The 19,115-nt window shown below is 58.9% G+C and overlaps 2 protein-coding genes across 4 annotated transcripts in view; one reads left to right on the top strand and one right to left on the bottom strand.

Moving 5' to 3' along the window:
* MPND (MPN domain containing) overlaps positions 1-5,613 on the top strand; it is a 7,534-nt gene extending 1,921 nt beyond the window's left edge. The window contains exons 2-15 of the mRNA XM_026086770.1: positions 371-816; positions 918-1,148; positions 1,313-1,475; positions 1,558-1,642; positions 1,767-1,863; positions 2,115-2,187; positions 2,274-2,350; positions 2,440-2,608; positions 2,691-2,761; positions 2,854-2,943; positions 3,220-3,312; positions 3,484-3,603; positions 3,910-4,001; positions 4,203-5,613. Coding sequence (XP_025942555.1) covers positions 371-816; positions 918-1,148; positions 1,313-1,475; positions 1,558-1,642; positions 1,767-1,863; positions 2,115-2,187; positions 2,274-2,350; positions 2,440-2,608; positions 2,691-2,761; positions 2,854-2,943; positions 3,220-3,312; positions 3,484-3,570 — 1,682 coding nt within the window. The 3' untranslated portion in view covers positions 3,571-3,603; positions 3,910-4,001; positions 4,203-5,613. The remainder of the gene's footprint in view (positions 1-370; positions 817-917; positions 1,149-1,312; positions 1,476-1,557; positions 1,643-1,766; positions 1,864-2,114; positions 2,188-2,273; positions 2,351-2,439; positions 2,609-2,690; positions 2,762-2,853; positions 2,944-3,219; positions 3,313-3,483; positions 3,604-3,909; positions 4,002-4,202) is intronic.
* The window catches only part of SH3GL1 (SH3 domain containing GRB2 like 1, endophilin A2), a 31,757-nt gene continuing 16,760 nt past the window's right edge, over positions 4,119-19,115 (bottom strand). For 2 of the 3 annotated variants that reach the window (XM_026086725.1, XM_026086743.1), the window contains exons 2-10: positions 15,339-15,407; positions 15,153-15,225; positions 14,259-14,402; positions 12,202-12,335; positions 10,734-10,892; positions 10,061-10,164; positions 8,371-8,495; positions 7,853-7,909; positions 4,119-6,038 (exon numbers count right to left, since the gene is read on the bottom strand). In XM_026086725.1, coding sequence (XP_025942510.1) covers positions 5,842-6,038; positions 7,853-7,909; positions 8,371-8,495; positions 10,061-10,164; positions 10,734-10,892; positions 12,202-12,335; positions 14,259-14,402; positions 15,153-15,225; positions 15,339-15,407 — 1,062 coding nt within the window. In that variant the 3' untranslated portion in view covers positions 4,119-5,841. The remainder of the gene's footprint in view (positions 6,039-7,852; positions 7,910-8,370; positions 8,496-10,060; positions 10,165-10,733; positions 10,893-12,201; positions 12,336-14,258; positions 14,403-15,152; positions 15,226-15,338; positions 15,408-19,115) is intronic. The other variant, XM_026086733.1, reaches the window with a different exon arrangement.

Raw genomic sequence — 19,115 nt, forward strand, 5'->3', positions numbered from 1 at the left:
CGGACGCACCTGCGCGCACACACGCGTGTGCCCGCGCACGCGCCCCCCCGTGCACGCGCTCCCCGTGCACGCGCTCCCCGTGCACCTGTGCGCACGCAGCCCGGCCGCCGCGGTGCAGCGAGGGGGGTCGGGGTTTGGGGGGCTCTGCTCGCCCAGGGGCCTCACCCTGGGGACCCCCTGCCCCCCGTCCCCGTGTCCTTCTGTCCCCATGTGCCTATATACCCGGCCCCGTGGCCCCCTGTCCCTGTGTCCCCTGTGTCCCCATATCCCCCTGTCCCAAAGTCTTCTTGTCCCTGTGTCCTCGTGTCACCCTGTCCCCATATTCCCAAGTCTCCTTGTCCCCGTGTCCTCCCATCCCCGTGTCCCCCAGCCCTGTGTCCTTATGTCCCCCTGGCTCTGTGTCCCCACGTCCCCCTGTTTCCATATCCCCTGTCCCTATGTCCCCCCATCCCCGCGTCCCCTGTCCCTGAAGCACGGCGTGGGGCAGGCACCCGCACGCACCCAGGGGCCCGGACCCGGTGCCAGGGGGGGCCCAGGCGTCCCGCCCGCCGGAGGGGACCCACGGCGGTGGCACGTCTCGCAGCGCTGGAGGCCGGCTCCCCCGGCGGGGACGACTGCTTGGAGGAGGACGAGGATGAGCTGGAGCCAGGGCTGGACGAGGCGGAAGCAGAGGCCGAGCCGGAGCCCGAGAGCGGGGCGAAGGCGGCGGGGGGCGCCCGGGGGGCCGTGCTCACCCGCCGCGGCATCACCCTGCGCGTGCTGCTCCGCGACGGCCTCCTCGAGCCGGCCCGCGGCGTCCTCTCCATCTACTACCTGGTGAGCGCCGGCGCGGTGCGGTGCAGCGCGGCACCCCGGGACGGGCACCCGGGGCCGGTGCCCCCCCGCTCACCCCCCCATCCTCCCCGTCCCCCCCCCAGGGCAAGAAGTTCGTGGGGGACCTGGGGGCGGACGGGACCATCACGTGGCAGGAGACGGGGCAAGTGTTCAACTCGCCCAGCGCCTGGGCCACCCACTGCAAGCGCCTGGTGAACCCCGCCAAGAAGTCGGGCTGCGGCTGGGCCTCCGTCCGCTACAAGGGCCAGAAGCTGGACCAGTACAAAGCCGCCTGGCTGCGGAAGCACCAGCCCAACGCGCCTGCTGCCGAGGAGGTGGGTCGGCGGCCCGCGGGGGGGCTGGGTGCCGCCGCGATGCTTCGCTCCCCCAAATCGCCTCCCCGTGCAAGCTCGCAGCTCCTGGAAAGCTGCCGCCCCCCTGCGGGGTTGGGGGGGGGGTGTCCCCGCGGGGGCCGGTGCCAGCCCTGTGCCGCCCGCAGAGCCTGGCCAGCGAGGGAGAGGAGGACGAGCTGCCTGAGGAGGAGGAGGAGGAGGCGGCGGCGGCGAAGGAGGGCCGGGCGCCGGAGCCGGCTGCTGCCAAGAAGCCGGAGGAGAGGAGCAAGAAGCAGCAATGCAAGAGCCTGGCGGAGCAGCCGGCGGCAGGTAGGGGGCTGCGGGGCGCCCATGGGTGCTCCAGGCCGGCCGGGCACCCCGGGCAGCGGCGACGGCGTGTTTCGTTTCGCAGAGCATGGCCCCCCCGGGAAGAGGCCGGAGAACAAGCCCCGGGTCCCCRTCCGCTACTGCACCCTGGGCACCCGTGACTCGGCCAGGTAGGGCGCGAGGGGACCCGAGCCCCACGGGTGCCCCCGTCCGGCCCCCTCCTTGCCGGGGGTGGCTGGGAGCCGGAGGGGCCCGGGGTGGCCGGCGGCACCGGGGGCTGTGGGTGTCTTGCAGGAACCCCCAGACCCTGGTGGAGGTGACGTCCTTCGCGGCCATCAACAAGTTCCAGCCCTTCAACGTGGCCATCTCCAGCAACGTCCTCCTGCTCCTGGTGCGTCCCCTCCCCGCGGGCCTGGGGTCCCGCTGGCCGCCGGGGCAGGGGGGATTCTCTGATGGCTGGCGGGGGGGTTGCGCGCAGGGGAACAGGGACGCGCGCCCTCCTCGCTGCATTGGGACGGCAGTGCTGGGTGGCTTCTCGCACCAGCGGGGACATCCACGGGGTGCAAATTTTGGAGAGTGGGAGCCCAGGGAAAGTATTTGGCGGGGGGGGAGCAGAGCCGTCGATTTTGCCTTTTCCTTTAGGATTTCCACAGCCACCTGACGCGGAGCGAAGTGGTGGGGTACCTGGGCGGCCGGTGGGACACCAACACGCAGTGTAGGTACCGCCGTGGGGCGGCCGGTCCCCGTCCCGGCGCGGGGTGACGGGGGGGCAGAGCCGCCCACCCCGCGCCTCCCTTGCAGTGCTGACGGTCCTGCGAGCCTTCCCGTGCCGCACGCGCCTGGGGGACGCCGAATCCGCCGCCGCCGTGGAGGAGGAGGTAAACCCGCCGCGAAGGGTGCCGGGCCGGGGATGCCGGGGAGCCCGAGCACGACGGCGTCTCCGTCTCCCCCCCTTCCCCGGTCGCAGATCTGCCAGAGCCTGTTCCTGCGGGGGCTCTCGCTGGTGGGCTGGTACCACAGCCACCCCTTCGGCCCCGCGCTGCCCTCGCTGCACGACATCGACGCCCAGATGGACTACCAGCTCAAGCTGCAGGGCAGCGGCAACGGCTTCCAGCCCTGCCTGGCCCTCATCTGCGGTGAGCGCCCGGCCCGCGGGGGGGGCCGGGGCGGCCCCACGCCGGCCACGGCCCCCGTCAGCCCCCCGCTTTCGCCTCGCAGGGCCCTACTATCACGGCAACCCCGGCGCCGAGTCCAGAATCGCGCCCTTCTGGGTGATGCCGCCGCCGGAGGTGAGTGGTCCCCCCCCCCCCCGGGGATGGGGGGGCAGCGCGGTGCCCCGGGGCGCCGTGCCGCGGGATGACCCCGCTCCCTGCTCTCCCAGCAAAGGCCCAACGACTACGGCATCCCCATGGACGTGGAGGTGGCCTACATCCAGGACGGCTTCCTCACCAACGACGTCCTGCAGGAGATGGTGAGCGCGGGGCAGGGCTGGATCCTCGTGCCCCCCTGTCCCCCCCCAACCCCCATCTGCCCCCCCCATCCACTCCCCTGCCCCATCGGAGCCAGACCATGGCTCCATCACCCGTCCCTGTGTCCTCCCTGGTGATGGTGACACCAGCCACCATCTACTCTCGCTCTCCGTTGCCACCCGTGCTGTTGCAGTCTCGGTGCCCGCAGGGACGGGGAGGGGGCCGAGTGCCCGGCCCCGGGCGCCCCCGTCCCTGCAGCCCCCCTGTCCCTGCTGCAGACGCTGCTGGTGGAGTTTTACAAGGGGGCCCCGGACCTGGTGAAGTTTCAGGAGCTGTGGAGCCAGGATCAGACCTACCTGGACAAACTGAAGGTGAAGAGGGGGGGGCCACACCAGGGGGAGCCACCCCCATCCTCCTTGGGGTTTTTCTTAGGGTTTCTTTCCACCATGGGATGCTCATGGCATGGGGCAAAGTGCGGGGACTAAGAGGAACCAGGCCCAGCCTGCGCGGGGTCAGGGCCGTAACTCCTGTTCCCATCTCAGGGCTCCCTGGCCGCCCGGACCCCCAAAGACCAGAGCTTCACCCACATCCTGGAGCAGATCTACAGCCTCCTTAAGCACAGCAGCTGAGGAGGGCGGCAGCCCGCGTCCGACGCGTACCAGGTGCCTTCCCAGCGGCCCGGGCTCGGCTCCGAGCACGGGGCTCAGCCGGGCATGGCGCGGGGGGATGCCCCGCGGGGACGCCCCGTCGCCCGCTGCTCCTGCGAGCTCGCCCGAGGGGGGCCGGGACCCCGCTGGCTCCTGCCCGTGCCCCGAGCAGCCGCCTCGGGCCGCGCGCTGGGGGTCTCGGGGCCTGGCCAGCCGCGGGGCGGCGGTGAAGGGGAGGGTGGTGGTGGTGGCGGTGGGAGTCTCGGCTCTAAGTTATTTATTTGTGGAAGCGGTAGTTGATTAAAGAGCGGTTCCTGACAGGCGGCGAGTGTGCGGCTCCGCTGCGTTGGGGACACCCTGGTAGTGCTGGAGGGGACGGTGCCGGTGGGAGCGAAGACCCTCGTGTGCTCCAGGTACCACCGAGCTCCCTGCTTTTATGGGCTGCTCCTGCCGGGCAGAGCGGTCCCACGCCAGCCCCGGCTCAGCCACGGGGAAGGGCCCTGCTCGCGCTCAGGGAGAGGACACAGCCGTTAGAAAGAAGAAAACATTTAATACTTTTATTCAGAGATACAAGTCGAGATTTGTGGGTCGTCTTTTTTTCCCCTAAAAACCAGGAGAAACCCTTACAAAAAGATCTAGCAAGTTGTCCCAGCTGAAAGATCTCTTCAATCCACCTGAGCGGGAGCCAGAGCTCCTGAGCCACCATCCCGGCCCCCGCCAGGGAGGGGACAGAGGTGACGGCCCCGAGGACACCGGTCCCTCGGGCTCCCTGCGCCGCTGGGAGCGAGGGGGAGCCGCCTCTGCCCCCGCGTCCCGCACCAGGGTCGGGTGCCGGTGCCGGACGAGGGGCAGCTCGCACAGGGAGATGGGCCCGCTCGGAGCGCGGCGCCCTGGGCTCAGCCTCGGCTGGGCGGCGTGTCAGTGCCGGGCATCGGACATACATAAACATGCACGGTTAAAAACGTTAAAAAGGTTGTGTGTAAATGTAACAGGAGAGGGGAGCAGCGGGGACGGGAGGTGCTGCGGCGCGGGAGCGGTACGGAGCTAGGGCAGGAAGGAGAGCGGTGCCGCCGAGGCGCAGAGCCGCTGCCCGCGGGGGCCCGGCGGCGGCAGGGAGTGTGCCGGCGCGGGCAGGAGCGAGGAAGCGAGCGCGCTGCTGCGGGGAGCAAAGGCAGCGGCTCCCGCGCTCGAGGGCCTGGGGCCCGCAGGGTCACGGCTCCGGCCCCGGCCCCGAGGAGGGGCGCTGCGGGGCAGAGCTGGGGCAGCGCCAAAGGCACCTAAAAGGATCAGCCTAGCTCAAGCCAAGCGGCTCCGAGCAACGGTCCCGCGGCAGAAAGGAGCAACCACCACCTTCGGAGCCGAGCTCTGCCGGGGAAGGGGCAGAGGGTTAACCTCCTGCGCCGGACGCTCCTGCTCCGTCCTCCCAGGGAGGGGAGGGATGGAGGGACGGCGCAGAGCCGCAGGCAGGGCTCAGCGCCCGCGAGGAGCACCGGGCTGGTTAGTGTTTGACCTGCATCGTAGTGTTGCTCCGCCACGCGATGCCTCCGCTGAGCTCAGGGCGTCGGGGAGCGGAGGCAGCCACCGTCCCCTCCCGCGACGGCGCGGAGGGTCCGAGGGGGGGACCCGGCTCCGGTGTCAGGACAAGCGGGGGCCTGGGGCTGCGCGTCCCCCCCAGGGAGGCGGGTAGTGTTCAAGGGCTGCCGGCTCCCCCCACCCCAGGGCAGGGGGGGAGCCGCTTCGCCCCACGTGCCGCCCGCCACCAGCGCCGAGAGGGGCCCCGCGCTCACCCGGCCGCGCGTCTCCCCGCGCTGACGCTCAGCACGAAGGACACGCGCCCCGAGTGCGACCGCGCGCGCGGCTCTCCGACGCAGCCACCCTGGCTCGCACGGACACTTGACCCAAAGGAAAGACAAAACGTGACAGGGAGAGGCCTGCGGCTCGGCTTAAATCGTACAAACCGGGAGGAACCTGGCGGGGCCTGTAAAGTACCTAAGTTCAAGCACCAGAAGGACCAAAAAAAAAAAGGTAAAATAAAACCAAATTCACTGGGTGGGGAGGGCGTTCGACCCTTCTGGCTTGTTCCCTGCTGGCGGTCTCGCCCCAAGCCGAGGCGCAGAGCTAACGTGGCCGCCTCTTCCCGCCCACCCCGCCGGAGAGGCCTAGTGTCAGGATAAACGTGGAATGCAGGCTCGGCCGCGCGCCGCGGGGCAGGCGCGGGCGGAGGGGGGGAGGGAAACGGGGAGAGACGGCGTTTCACTGAGGTAGCGGAACCAGCACTTCCACGTAGTTGAGCGGGAAGAAGCCCGACTGGCCGTTGATCATGCCCTCGTACCAGTTTTCGTCGATCTGGTTGGTCAGGGTGATGATGTCGCCTTCCTTGAAGCCCAGCTCGCCGTCGTTCTCGGGCTCGAAGTCGTACAGCGCCTTGCAGCAGGGCTGGTCCAGGTGAGCTGCGGGGAGAGGCGGGCGGGCGAGGTGAGCGGGCCCCCGGCGCGCCGGCACGGCCGCGGGCTGCTCACCCCGGCGGACGCCCCGTTACGGGGCCTGCCAGAGCCGGGACTCGCTCAACCCTGGTTTCCCAACCGAGCGCCAGGGCTCCGTCCCTTAACTTTGCCCCCCGCTGTAATACATTAACTCGGCCCCTTGGAACCCCTGCATGGCTTCTCGCTCACTAGTTGCTCTGCCTTCTTGCTCCAGCCATCGCCTCTCACGATCTCCTCCCAAACCAGGCCCTCCCCTACAGCACCCAGCGCTGCTTCTTGCTGGCCGGAGTCCCCTCACCGTATCGGAAGTTAAACGCCGAGCTAAGCTACACCACCGCTCGGACAACGCGCTGGAAACCGGGCGGAAGCGGTAGCCACGTTACTCCTCCGTCGATGACAACCTGCTGCCCGGTTAGTCGATGATGGGGTTGTGCATCRCCCCGTGGCGAGGCGGGCAGAGCCGCAGGGATTTCCCGGGCAGCTCTGTACGCCTTCTCCGCYCCAGAGGATTCACCTCCGGGGTCTGACAGCGACGGGAGCGAGAAGCCCTGCGAGAAGCCCGGCCTCTCCAAGAGGAGGCTCCACACTCCCACTGCCTCTCCGGGCAGGGGCTTCAGGTGATGCACGCAATGCCCCGGAGATACCCGGGACTGGGCTAACGAGGCGGGAGAACCYAAATCTGCTTCCCCCATCTCAGCTACGTGATTTAAGCATGAGGCCTTTAGACCACAAATGGGATTGGGGGTGTTTTGCAGCAGGGAAAGCTGCTGCCTGCTCGATTTAGGCACTAAACTAAAAGCTCTGGGACAGGCAGGCACCAAGCTTTGTGGTTGTAGGGGCCCTACTGAAAACAGATGGAGCTAACACAGTCCACCAGGGTCTCTGGGCCCCCATTTCCCCTCCCTGTCACTCCGGAGCCTGGCGTGGCTCTGTACTAGAGCTCTCCCAAACAGGACAGGGGAAACAGCACAACGAGGACAGCACAACTGGTCTGCTGAACATCCACAGCAAGGAAGGAACCAACACTAGAAGAGGACCCAGAAAACACCAAAAGCAGCCAAAAAGAGCCAAAAAGAGCCAAAGCAGGTCCATTTTTCAGACAACTTCCCAAAATACCAAGCTGGTCCCGCAACCACAGCACTTCCTCTACACTGGGCTCGAGTCTTCCCGTCCCGCAGCTGCACCACAAGCCCTACGCTTTCCCCGCTCTAATGCCTCCAAGCCACAGATCCAGCTCGGCCTCCGCACCCCAGCGAGAGCCCTCCGGGCCCCTTCGGCAGGAACGCCGACCTGCAAACCCTGCTCAGGGCCCTCCTCACTCCCGTGACCCACTCAAGGCTCCGGGAGCATCCGCCACAAGTCCCACTCGGTGTGTCTAAGCACTACCCGCTCTGTCTCCAGCCTTCAGCTGCGGCGTATAGGGGCAGCAGGTACCATGAGCAGGAGAGAGCAGGGCTGCGTTGCTTGTAACAGGATCGGCTCGTCACCGACATGTCTGATACCTCCTGGAAGAGCACCTGATCTCTGTGGTCTCAGCAGGACACGCCTGCGTGAAGACAGCTGCTCCAGGGGAGCAAAAGCCCAAGTTTTGGGGCAGCAAATATCAGTATAGCGCAGCTGTGTTAATTTGGGCCTTGGTAGAGACAAGGTTTAGCTCAGCTGTTCTGCTGGCCAGGCACAGAGGAATTAGTGGCTCCAAGCAGCAGTGTCAATGGAGGAGGAGCAAGGAGGGATGGGGAGAGGTGGTCACACATCATGCAGTGCGGAGGGAGGAAACTCACGGATACTCCTGACGGAGGCCCGGGACGGCTTGTCGGATCGGAAAGAGGAGGAAGCTGCTTCCAAACAAAAAGAGACATGCTTAAAACAACGTGAACTGGAGAGAGGGAAAGGCAGGCCCCAAAGGGAGGATCTGTTAGGAGAAACAGGGCATCCTGCATGCTGCGTTAGAAACCCATCTGCCTCGTCGGGACCAGGGAGGGACAAATGCAGCGTAATGGAGGACAGGGAGGGAGTGAGGGATGTTTAATTTTTCCTGTCTGCCACTGCTGGCACTGACTGGACACTATGGGTCAGTGACCCTGGCTGGAGGCCCTGCTGGGACTATCCCAAAGCCAAGATAATGAACGTTGCCAGGCACCAAGAGAAAAGAGCCTGAGTGTCAAGGCATTTCTGACATCTTCGAGGCACATCCAGCAGGCCAGAAATATTATTTCCAGGCAGAGAAGTTCCCCTCCATCCCCAGGAGGCCACCCGTGCTCCGGAGGCACCTGCCTGCACATACGTAGGACAACTTTACCTGAGACTTTGGGGGTAGGATTGCAAGAGAAGCCCCCGTTAGACTGGTCAGTGTCTCCAAAGTCATACGTCTCCCTGGGTTTGGGCTTGTATTCCCGCTTGGGACGTGAGGAGGCCTCCCTCATTCTAGAAGAAGGAAAACAAACGTGATTAAATTGAAGTGACACCGAGTATGACGAGATCAGCTCATGTCTTGCCTGCTGTTGTGAATGCTTCGGAGAAATGATGCTGTTGTCTTGTCAAGGCTAGAACAGGAAACCTTCCCTCCCATGTCCCGACAGCTCCTGCTGCCCAGGCAGGTATCGCTTGCCCCTCGCACCCGCACAGAGGCAAGTCTCAGCTGTCTCCACCTCAGGCCTGGGACTGAGCTCATCCTGCAAGGCTGTATTTGTATCATATGTTAGAAGAATTTGATGCAGAGAACTGAGCAATGTGACATCTATTCTCCTTGGTGGCTATGCAGAGGAGCAGACTGGTTGGTTTGTACACAAAAATCTGCAATCCTCTGTGCTGGAGCATTTTTAAGATGGATCTTCTCCAGGGTTTGCGAGCTCCCCTTCACGTTGGCCCTAGAGAAGGCAAGACGCTCTGGGCTCTGCTTTGGAGGTGTCTCAGGCAAGTATTGCTCTCAGGCCAGCAGAGGACACTCGTGCAGCAGCTCAAAAGCTCATACTGGCAGGATACTCCCAGCTCTCCTTAATTCAAACCAGACATACCAGCCACTCAGCAATTTCTTGTATGACGAAAGAACAGCACGGCAGCATCGCTAAATCACCCTGARAAGTGGAAACACTGCTCTGGCTCTGTCCAAGCCACTCTGCGTCAGGCTGACGAAGGCACGTCCCTGGCTCAGGAGAGAAGGCCCAGACACGATAAAGCCACTTCTCCTTCCTTGGRCAGGGCTTGGGGAGACGCTTGCTCAGGTGAGACAGAGCAGCAGCAAGAGGGACTGTGCAAGTCATGGCAGTCACGTGAAACAGCTCACTAGTGATTTCAACAGCAACCCTGCACTACTTGGCACCTCGGCAGCAGCCACGCGTTCTCTAGGGCCGCAGGGAGCGGGCGGAGGTCAGGCACTCMAGGAGGGACAGGGAGAGCAGCAAGGCCAGGCGGCTCCGCGGCCTGCCGGGGACTGCCCAGCACCACCCCTCAGGCAGAGCCCCTGGGAACGCGGCTCCTCCTGCTCCCGTGCACCAGACGCCGATCTGCCTTTCAGGAGYAGGCACACACGGCTCAAAGCTCCAGGGCACACAGAGCACTGCCACATCTGCGGCAGTGTCTACCAAGAGACTCATGTAAACAGAAGGGAGAGCCAAGGCTTGCTGGAAAACGAGGAGTCTGACCTGGGGGGCTCAGAGACACATTCCTTTAAGGAAGTGATCTCTTCAGCTTTCTCCTGCCAAATTCAACCCCAACTTCCTTCAAACCAGCAAACATCAACTACCCATAGAGCAAGCACAGAGGTTTTGCTTCAGATGCCAGAATGTACTTGTCATTGAAAATGGGTTGTGCAGCTGCTATTGCTCCCTCCAGTCCAAAGGAGCTGTGGATTGAGGCATCAGTGACTGCAAGAAGTGGCCTTAATACCAGGAGATAAACCTAGAGGTAGAGCCAGGTACTTACAGACACATATCACAGGAGGAGCTTGTGGCTGTGAAAAGTGGAAGTCCCTGCATCACCCTGAGACTCACCTGCGTTTGAGTTTGTCCGCGAGCTCGTCCAGGATCTGCACTGCCTGCCTGTGGTAGTCCAGCTGGGCGTCCACCAGGGCCGAGAGCTGGCTCACCTGCTCAATCTGCAAGAATGACACCAAGGAGGCATGAACAGCTTTCCCTAGCTGACAGGAGACTCCCATCACCCACAGGGGCTGAGAATGTATTGGGAAACGCATACAAAGAGCAACTTTCCTGAGGAGTCAAGGAGAAGATTCAAGATTTCAGATATCAGAGGTCAGTCACTGACTGAGACTCAGCAGGACAAGAGGCCGCTGCCTGCCACCCTTGGGGCTTCACTAGCTGTTCAAATCCTTCCTAAGTGAGCTGCACCAGCTGTCCAAACTTGTTCCCATTAGCACACATGCACACTGAGAAGAGACCCATTTGGTACAGCCACAGCCTCTGGCCACGGCTGGATCAGGAGGAAGGGGCTAGAGAGGATAACGGCCTGCCAAGACATGTGCTGCGCACCCAGATCTGGATTATCAGAGAACAAAACCACAATGGCAAAAGCGAGAGTGGAAGTTAGTGTCTTTAACTCTCCTGTCCCTCAAGAGATCCCACCTTCATGTACATGGAAACAGGCACAGTCGCCCAGCAGCGCTCAGCCTAGGGCAGAGAGGTCGAGGCGCTCCCTCCAAGCACTCACATCAGTTTCTAGGAGGTTGTGCATACTGGTCTCAGCTACTTCCTTGGACTCTTCAAATTTCTCCATGGCCTGTCGAAGTTCCTCATCGGGGATCTTCCCCTGTCGTTTCTTCTTGTAGTCAAAGTCCAAGCGTCTGCCTTCCAGCTTCTTGAGATGGTGCTGGGGAGAGGAAGGTTACGAACAGTAAAGAAAAAGAAGGAGAAGCCAGAGGCTGGGCGCAACCAAGCTCTCCTGTTGGGAAGGCAGCTCTAGTTATGGGCCAGGTTCATTTGTTTCAGAAACTTCAGAAACTCAGAGCACACAGTTCTGGGGCTCCCACCTTCATTCAGGCTCCTGGGAGGCCCCAGCTCCCAGCAGGTGATGGAGAGCTGCAAGTCAAGGTTGCTGTAAGGTGGCAGGGGGGACTAGGCCGTTTGAACTCAGGTTGGCAGACAATTACAACTGTGGCTGTGGGTGCTCTCTATTAAAAAATAACTCTCAACCAATTGATGTGAAGATCCACTTTCACCCTCTTCTCATTGAGGGCTGGAGGGAAACAGAACTCTAGTGAGCAGCCCAGGTCTGTTTTCCATGCAATCATTTAGGGAGGATGAAGAGCTAGTCCAATACCTTCAGTTCCTTGTGGACCATGAGGATCTCTGGAAATCAGGAATTGGGATGCAGGTTCTGAGCATTGCATCCCCTGACTGCTTAGGGCAGGACTGTTTAAACTAGCTCTACAGCAGCCAGCAGAATTGGGGTGCTCAGCAGACAAGCACTGAAACAATAGCTGGCGGCTGTTTTATCTGGGACACTGCTGTAAGTGAGAAAACACTCAGAGTTGCCTTGTGAAATGTAGGTTTGGATGGATCCTATTACAAAGCCAGGTCATGCTTTGCAGACACTTGTCTCCATGATAGCACAAGGGAGCTACCAAACTCTATGTCTCCCTAGCGAGACACTGCAGGGCCTTCTACAGATGCTACATAAGAGGCCTAGAGGGAAGCTAACTCACAGCTTGGAAGTTACATTATAGGATCTGGGATGTTAATGCAATGGAGCCAACACTAGTGAAGCACATTGTGAAGTTTAACACAAGGCAGCCCTGAACTGAACAGGATTGGAACCCCATAGCAAAAAGAACCAAATTCGGCAATCCCAGAACGTATGTCAGGACTTACTAGCAAAGCATCCTCCATAAATCGAGTCAGGTAAATGAAGTACCTACATTCAAACCTACATCTGGCCTTGTGAGCTGGTCAGGAGCAGCAGCAGCAGCAGCAGCGACGCTGAGCGCACTGAGGGGGAGGAAATTCTAGTGAATCTGATGAGAGAAAGTCCACAAAGTGCAGGGGAACAGACTCGATACCTATGCAAGTCCACCTGGATTCCCACTGTGACGGAGCAAGCGATTACATGCACTAATAGCCGGAAGAGGCCAGAATCTAAAGAGGTGAAGAAGAGAGGAAAAAAAAATCCTGGGGTTTACCTGGATTTCTTTCAGATCTTTGTCACACAGGTTCTGGAGGGGATCAATAAAATTTTGTTTGACTTCAATATCCAGCGAGTCCTTCACTTCAGCCAATCGTTTCATAGATTCGCCAGCATCAAGAAGTGCATCGCCTTCAAGTGAGAAAAGGAAGGGAAGAGAGAGGGAGAAGGAAAACAGGCCAGCCAGTTACATAGAGCCGAAGTCTGTGGCAGCTGCATGCATGCAGAGCCATTCTGCCAGGACACCCAGCGTGTGCAAGCTCCGTCACATGTCAAACGCCCCCGCGTTTCTATCTGGAGCAGCTCTCGAGCCTGGCACAGAGGGAGCATCGCCTGGTGCGAGAGCAGCATGTTGGACATGTCAGTACTGACTCTATGCAAGACCAACATGCTTCATTGTTTTCCTCTGGAAAACAGAGATGATCTCCACCGACTACACAGAGGAAGKAAAAGGTAAAAATATTCTTAAAACACCCCAGTTAGCTCAGGGAGTCACTGAGCCACTAATTGGCAGAGCAGAGCTTTAACCTTGCTCTGTAACTCGGCCGCTGCTGGCAACAGAAGCGCGGGTAGAGGCATGTTTGGTTGGATTCAGCCCGGCCGTCCTTTTGTTCAGCCAGTTTTAAGCCCAGAGCACTGAACAAATTGGTAAAGTTTCCCCAGATGCTGGCAGCAAACCTGAGGCCTTTTATTGATTTTAGACACCAACCTCTATTGGGCCAACCTTCTCTCCTCCAAATTAAGAGAGCTCAAAACTGCTTACTGAAACCTATCTATTTAATGCTTTTCTAAGGCTCCTACCACAATGACAGTTAAGCCAGACAGACTAGCAGCAAAGCATTTCTAGTCTTAGCTTTTTACTCCAGTGGAAACCGTCTACAGATTAAATTATTCCTGCGCAGCTTTGGCAAACCAACCGTTTCAGCACTGGATTAGTGCAGAAGAGTATGCAATTGAAATAGATGGTAAAGTGAAACCACCAGTCTACTGTCCAGCTGCAAAAAAATATACAGAGTATATTTGCAAAAGAGTTGTTTCAATTTTGATAACTCTAGATAACCTGTCGTAGGATGGATGCGGTATTAAAATATAAATTTATCAAGTTAAGTGTTCCTTTAAAGAGAGGCTATTAAAGGAAGTCAGGCTTGGTATGCTCTTCTAAAAACTTCCTTCCCCTTGTGCTCCTTAATAACTCTGGTTCCTGCAGGCCAAGAGAGACGCAGGGCTCTGAGTTGGCCTCTCTCGAGACCTCTTTGTCACTCGCACAAAGTAGCCAGAGCTTTTTAATTTTCCTGAAGCAAGAAGGCTCCTCCCTGCCCTGGAAGTGATCAGACAGCTGTGCACTGTCCTGGGTCTGTCACATGTGYGGGTCGATGTTTTGGGGGATTAAAATTGATGTCATCGAAAGGCTTCCCCCCCTCCTCCCTGCGAGTCACACATGGTTTGTTTCAGGGTTAAGAGGAATTACTACACGGAAAGATCTCTTGGCTACGGCCTCCCTAAAGCAGAGTTCTAGCTGGAAACTGCCTAGTAAAACTCCTAATCTCATTCAGTCTAGTTTCCACATCACCACTGTCCAGTTTCGAAGCAAGGAGGTAGTTTTTCCTACATGCAGATTTTTTCCAATGTTTAACAAAAAAAAAAAGCATTAAGAGGTGGTTTTGCACCCAACGCAATGGACTACGATCCAGCACACTTGGGCTCTCCTCTTTCCTTCCCTGCCACGCTGAGTGAAGTCTCCCTACCCCTTCTAAGGTCCCTAGTATGGACCAGTGTACAGGGAGGCTTTCGACAGCATGGACACCTGCCACGAGCTGCAGATTTTGCCCCAGATTTTGCTTTAAGAAAATAAGGCACGGCCATTGCTATGCGTTTGCTCTAAGACTGTAGATCTGGCATTCAAGTGCTGGTCTGGGACTGAGGCTCATGCTGTTATGTGATACAAAGGGTCACACGGCCCTTCAGGAATTCAGAGGAACCGTTTGGAAATTCGGCACCAGCCCTTTCCACCTCGTCTGCACGCTCCTAAGGGGAGCGGCCTGACCGGAGACTCACCAAAGTTGGAGTCCTCGCCCAGCTCCTTGCCGTAGCGGATCATGCTCTCCCCCAGCAGCCCTTCTGACTGCGGGTAGCCAGGGTTCTTCACCTGCCCGCGGATCTTCGACATCGTGTTGAGCATGGTTAGCTTGGCTCTGGAAGCTGGCACAGAAACAGCCACAGCCGTGTTAGCAATTACTTGGACTTGCCAGCAGCTGCTGGCCACTGCCAACTTTTTTTTTAAAGCTACTCCCAAAGTCAGCAAGCCCTATTGTCTTCATCTACCAGAAATACCGCTCACTACGAAAAGAGAAGTTTCTTTTCCAAGACAGCAAGCAAAAATAGTTCCCCACAGCTTGCCAGTGAAGGCCGAAGGAGTTTCCCCAGCCCTCCCGTGGTCCCTGGAGTGCTCTCTGAAYGAGCTGGCTGGAAACAAGCAGGACGGCAGGCTCCAGAGGTGATAACTACAAATCCAGACACTCCGTCTCAGCCCGGAGATGCCACTTTTTCTGGACACCCCACCAAAAACAGGTCGCCTTTGGTTCCTCTCTAGGTCTGAGGATAAAGGTGAACCATTAACAAAACAGACACAGCAGCAACACGTGTCTCACAGTCCAGAAACACAGCGCAGGGTAAAGGGCGTATCTTGATCTTCGCCTGGGTTGCAAGGCACCAGCAAGCTAGAGCCAGACTCCACTAGCTCAGCCAGTAAGTGAAGCCACAGGAGGGCTACAAGCCAGCCCAGCTTACCTCCGATAAAGAGAAACAGCRTACCTGATTTTGAAAGCGGGCTGGTGGCTAACATCCCAGGACCAAAAAAGTTTATTCTSATGTCTCTCTCTTCTCTCTCTGCCTCTTTCCCTGGGCAACCAGGGGACAGAGGGAAGAGGACAGGAGAGGTGTGGGACTCACCTGGGTTAGGCTGGAGGTACTCTATTGTTCTGGTCAACACTTCTGTAACTGCCTTGCTGGTCAGATCCACTTTCTGTAGGAAAAACAAGACGATCCACCAGCCATGAAGTTCAGCTCAGGGCTTTGGAAAGGTCACGGAGGAGATATAGGGGGGATTGTAGAGATTTCTCTTGCTCCCCTACTCACCTTTTCCATTTCCTTGAAGTCATCATCGAGCTTGGTCCCTTCAGCCCCTCCAACCTTCTCGCTGACCAGCTGCAGAAACAGAGCAAGGGAGGAGGAATCAGGCACACTACTGGCTATCCACGTAAAACTCCTTATACCCGCTCCCGTCTTCTAGTTTAGGTTAATGTGACCGTCATTCAGTGCCTCTGACGTGCGCTCAGCTTCCACAACAAAAACACACGTGGCTCTTTGATAACGCTGCCCCATTAAATATCCAAGCATCTCCTACCTCAGCAGCATCCAACAAGACACTCTCAAAATTACTCGCTCAAAGCACAGCTCAGCCCTCAGACGCAGGCTGGATATTCCCTACCCGCAAAAGCTACAGAGCTCTTTAAATCACACCACRCAGCTCCAACTCCAACGCTTGCTGGAAAAAGCAAGCGGGAGTCTCACGACTCCATTTTGAGACAGGCTTCAGTTTCACACAAGGCAAAACGCAAGTAAACAGGGAATTAACACACTCGACTCGCAGCAGCCAATACAAGAACCGAGTCCAGAAAGAGCTGAGACCTCCGAAAGCCCTAAACCACAGCTCCTTGCAATCCAAGCGGGGAGAGCTGCTAGGGGAAATGCCGGAGGAGCTCAGGAACTAGGGCACCGTATTTTGAATTCCTTTCAAGCAGAGGATAAAGAGATCTGCAGAAGCTACGGCAAAGTTTTCAAATCCCTTTATCAAAGTGCCTCTGATGCCTGTCCTAAAACAAGTGAAAAGGTGAGATGTTTGACAAGCTGTAAAGACAGGGCCTGGTTTTGGCTGTCCACGTGAAGGGCTTATCTGCTTTCTTCAAAATATCACTTGGTCTAAGGAAGGACCCCGTCTCCCTAAGCCTCACCTCTCAACTGCCCGAGCTAAAGGTATTTGCCCAAGGTGCATTATTAAATGCACCTAGAAGAGCATCCCTCCATACGGCCCAAATGGGGAGGGACATTTCCGTGCCAGCCCCAGTCCAGTTTGGCGAGCGCTTGGGGAAGCAGGACACACAGCCGAGCCAAACCGGCCTGCAACACAGCCGTAAAAGTGACTGTTTTGCCCCAAACTGGTGCACACGTAGCAAATTATCTACAAAGACATCAAAAGCGGTTTAGGAAACGGCTGCCGACACCGAAGCGCTTGGCGTCTGCCACTGGGCATTACCAGGATTTCTCATGTTTGTAGTCAAAACTTCAGTTCTGGATGAACAATGCAGGTTTGTTTACTTCAACATCAAATACTTGATTTTATCAAGTGTTTCTTCCTCTGGCACCCTCCTGCTCCCCTGGGGATTCCAAATGGTTCCTTTCTTTTTTTTTTTTTTTTTGAGGAAGAGGGGGGGAAAAAAGCTTAGGTAATCCTCCAGTTTCAAAAGCACTTGGAGACACCACGTTGCCCTGTGCGCTTACTCCTGCGCTTAGCCCCCAAAATCAAGCTGCCAAAGGGGACGCGCAGAAGAAAGGCTTGTTATTACGAAGCAGAGAAGAAAAAGATCCTCGAGGTTTTGGCCAAATCCCATTTCCAGACCCCAACACAGGGAGGGAAGAAGCAGCGAGCGCTGTTCAAAGACCCCCCCCGGGCCTCCAAGCRGCAGGCCGAGCACGTACGCCGGCGCTCAGGGCACGGCCGCGGCCGCTAAGCCGCTTGCGTCTCGGTGGCCCGCAGCCATTGGAAGCTGCGGAGGCGGCACGGACGCACGGAGGAAGAGGCTCGGCGAGAGCAAAGAGCCCGTCTGAACGACCGCTCGGCACCGAGCAACGGCGGCATAAATCACCGCGGGGTCAAACCCCCCTTCGGAGCGACGGTTCGGCGAGGCTGACGGATAAGGGAACGGCCTTTCGGGGCCTCGCTTTGCCAAGGGAAGCCGTTTTTTCCCCCTCTTTCTGAGTTCAGCGGAGGGCCGGAGCTGCCACACGAAGAGGGATTGCTGCATCTCACCCCTGACATTTAGATAGCGGGGGGAAAGGAAAGGATTGCTGCCTTCCCGGTTTGCCCAGCACGGCTCTTGCCTCCGGATTTCATTCCTCTGCTTAATCCTCGGATAGGTCTTCACGTGTCCCCACGTGCCCAGCCCCACGAAGGTGCGTGCACGCTGCCGGAAGCRGCAGAGCCCTCCTCATCTCATCGGCTTTTTCCTGCTGCCTGGAAGAGGAGGGCAAAAGGGCAAGGAAAGCAGGAGCCCCCCCGGCACGGAGCTGCGGATAGAGCGGGAGCAGGCCGGGACGGCCCGGCCCCRAAACCTTGCCACGCCGAGCGCGGCCGGCGCCCGAGAGGGGCCCGATCGGGTACGATCTCCGCAGAGCTGCTTGCAGATGGGCAAACGATCAGAGATTCGTGCTTTTTTTGGACACTCGCTCCGCGCTCAGGGTGCCAGCACGCGCCTTCGCGAGCCAGCTCCGAGCCGGGGAGGCACGCGTTGCTCTCCAGACGCACTGCGGCTCCCGAGCAGGGGAAAAAAAACACAAAGCGGTTGCTCTGCCTTCCCAGCTCCGTGAGGGCAAGTTCGCCAGAGCCAAAGGCACTGGCTCCCAGCTGCGGTTGCCCGTTCCCGTGCTCCCGAGCCAAAAGGCCGCTTGTCCTGCAACTGCCGCAGCCGGAAAGGGGCTTCCCGCACGTCTGAGAGGGGCTGAAATCACCCGCACAAAGGCTGAGCCTGCGGAAACCTCCGTTATTCTTTAACACACCTGGGAAGGGTACGATTATCCCGTGCGATTCCATTCCCATTTTCCTCCACCCATTTCGCCTGCAGATTTCCGTCCCGGAAGGCTGCAAGTGACCCCTCTGAGGGAGCTCGGCTGCAGTCGGAGACCGCACGCCACGTCAAATGCCTCGATTGCCACAGTGATTTGGGAGGCTTAACACCCTCCCAGAAAGCCGAGGGGTGTGAAGGAGGAAAACTCGCTTGCAGACTAATTTAATCCTCCTTTTGACGTCCAAGAAATGCTACTGGTGCCCTGCTGCGAGAGAATAATAAGATCGAGGCTTTCTCCCTGCTGCCTCTAATTAAACTGGGAGGCTTTGYCACGGGGGGAAAGGAGGAGGGACCGCGTGCCATCCGCAGTGGCTCCATCCCTAGCCCCACACTTCCAAATCCGCCAGGCAGCAAGACCAACTAATGCAAATTCCCCCGCGGCGCTAGCCGAGACACGAGCCAGGAGAAGCCCTCGCCGGCTCGCTGTTTAACCTAGAGCTCCACGGTGCAATCGGAGGCCAAATTCCCAAGCGCCACATTGCGCTTCTCATCACACTGCTTGCAACGTGCCTGCAAACGCCGGCAAGCGTGCGGCTGCCTTTCCCTCGGGAGCAGGGGCRAGCGGCAGCCCTAAGCTCACCCTTTGCTCGCAGGCTGGGAGCAGAAGTAGCCCTGCGTTGACACAGAGCCCAGCTTGGCCTAACTGAACCGGTGAAACACTGCTGGCGCCCACCTCCGCTTCCAGCTTCCTCCGTGGAGCAGCTCCGGCGCCTTTTTGAGGACGCGGTGAAGGTGGAACGGGGACGATTCTTCACCACTTTATTTCTTAAGCTGCCAAGCAGAGACTTGGCATAGGCCAGTCTCCCCCCGGTTGGAGACCTAACCTCAAATGCTGCAACCGGACAGATGTGAACCCAGGGAAGGGACAGTGCAAGGAGAGACATGAAAACAGTTAACTGAATTCAGCAGCCCAAACTGTCTCTTTTAGTCTTACGCTCCCAAGTGCATCAGCTGGCTCAGTGTGAAAGACGAGAACAAGTCTACGCTCTCCGGTTTCCTTAATCTCCCCCGC

Source organism: Apteryx rowi, unplaced genomic scaffold (genome assembly GCF_003343035.1).
Source record: "Apteryx rowi isolate R43461 unplaced genomic scaffold, aptRow1 scaffold_1199, whole genome shotgun sequence".
NCBI lineage: Eukaryota > Metazoa > Chordata > Aves > Apterygiformes > Apterygidae > Apteryx > Apteryx rowi.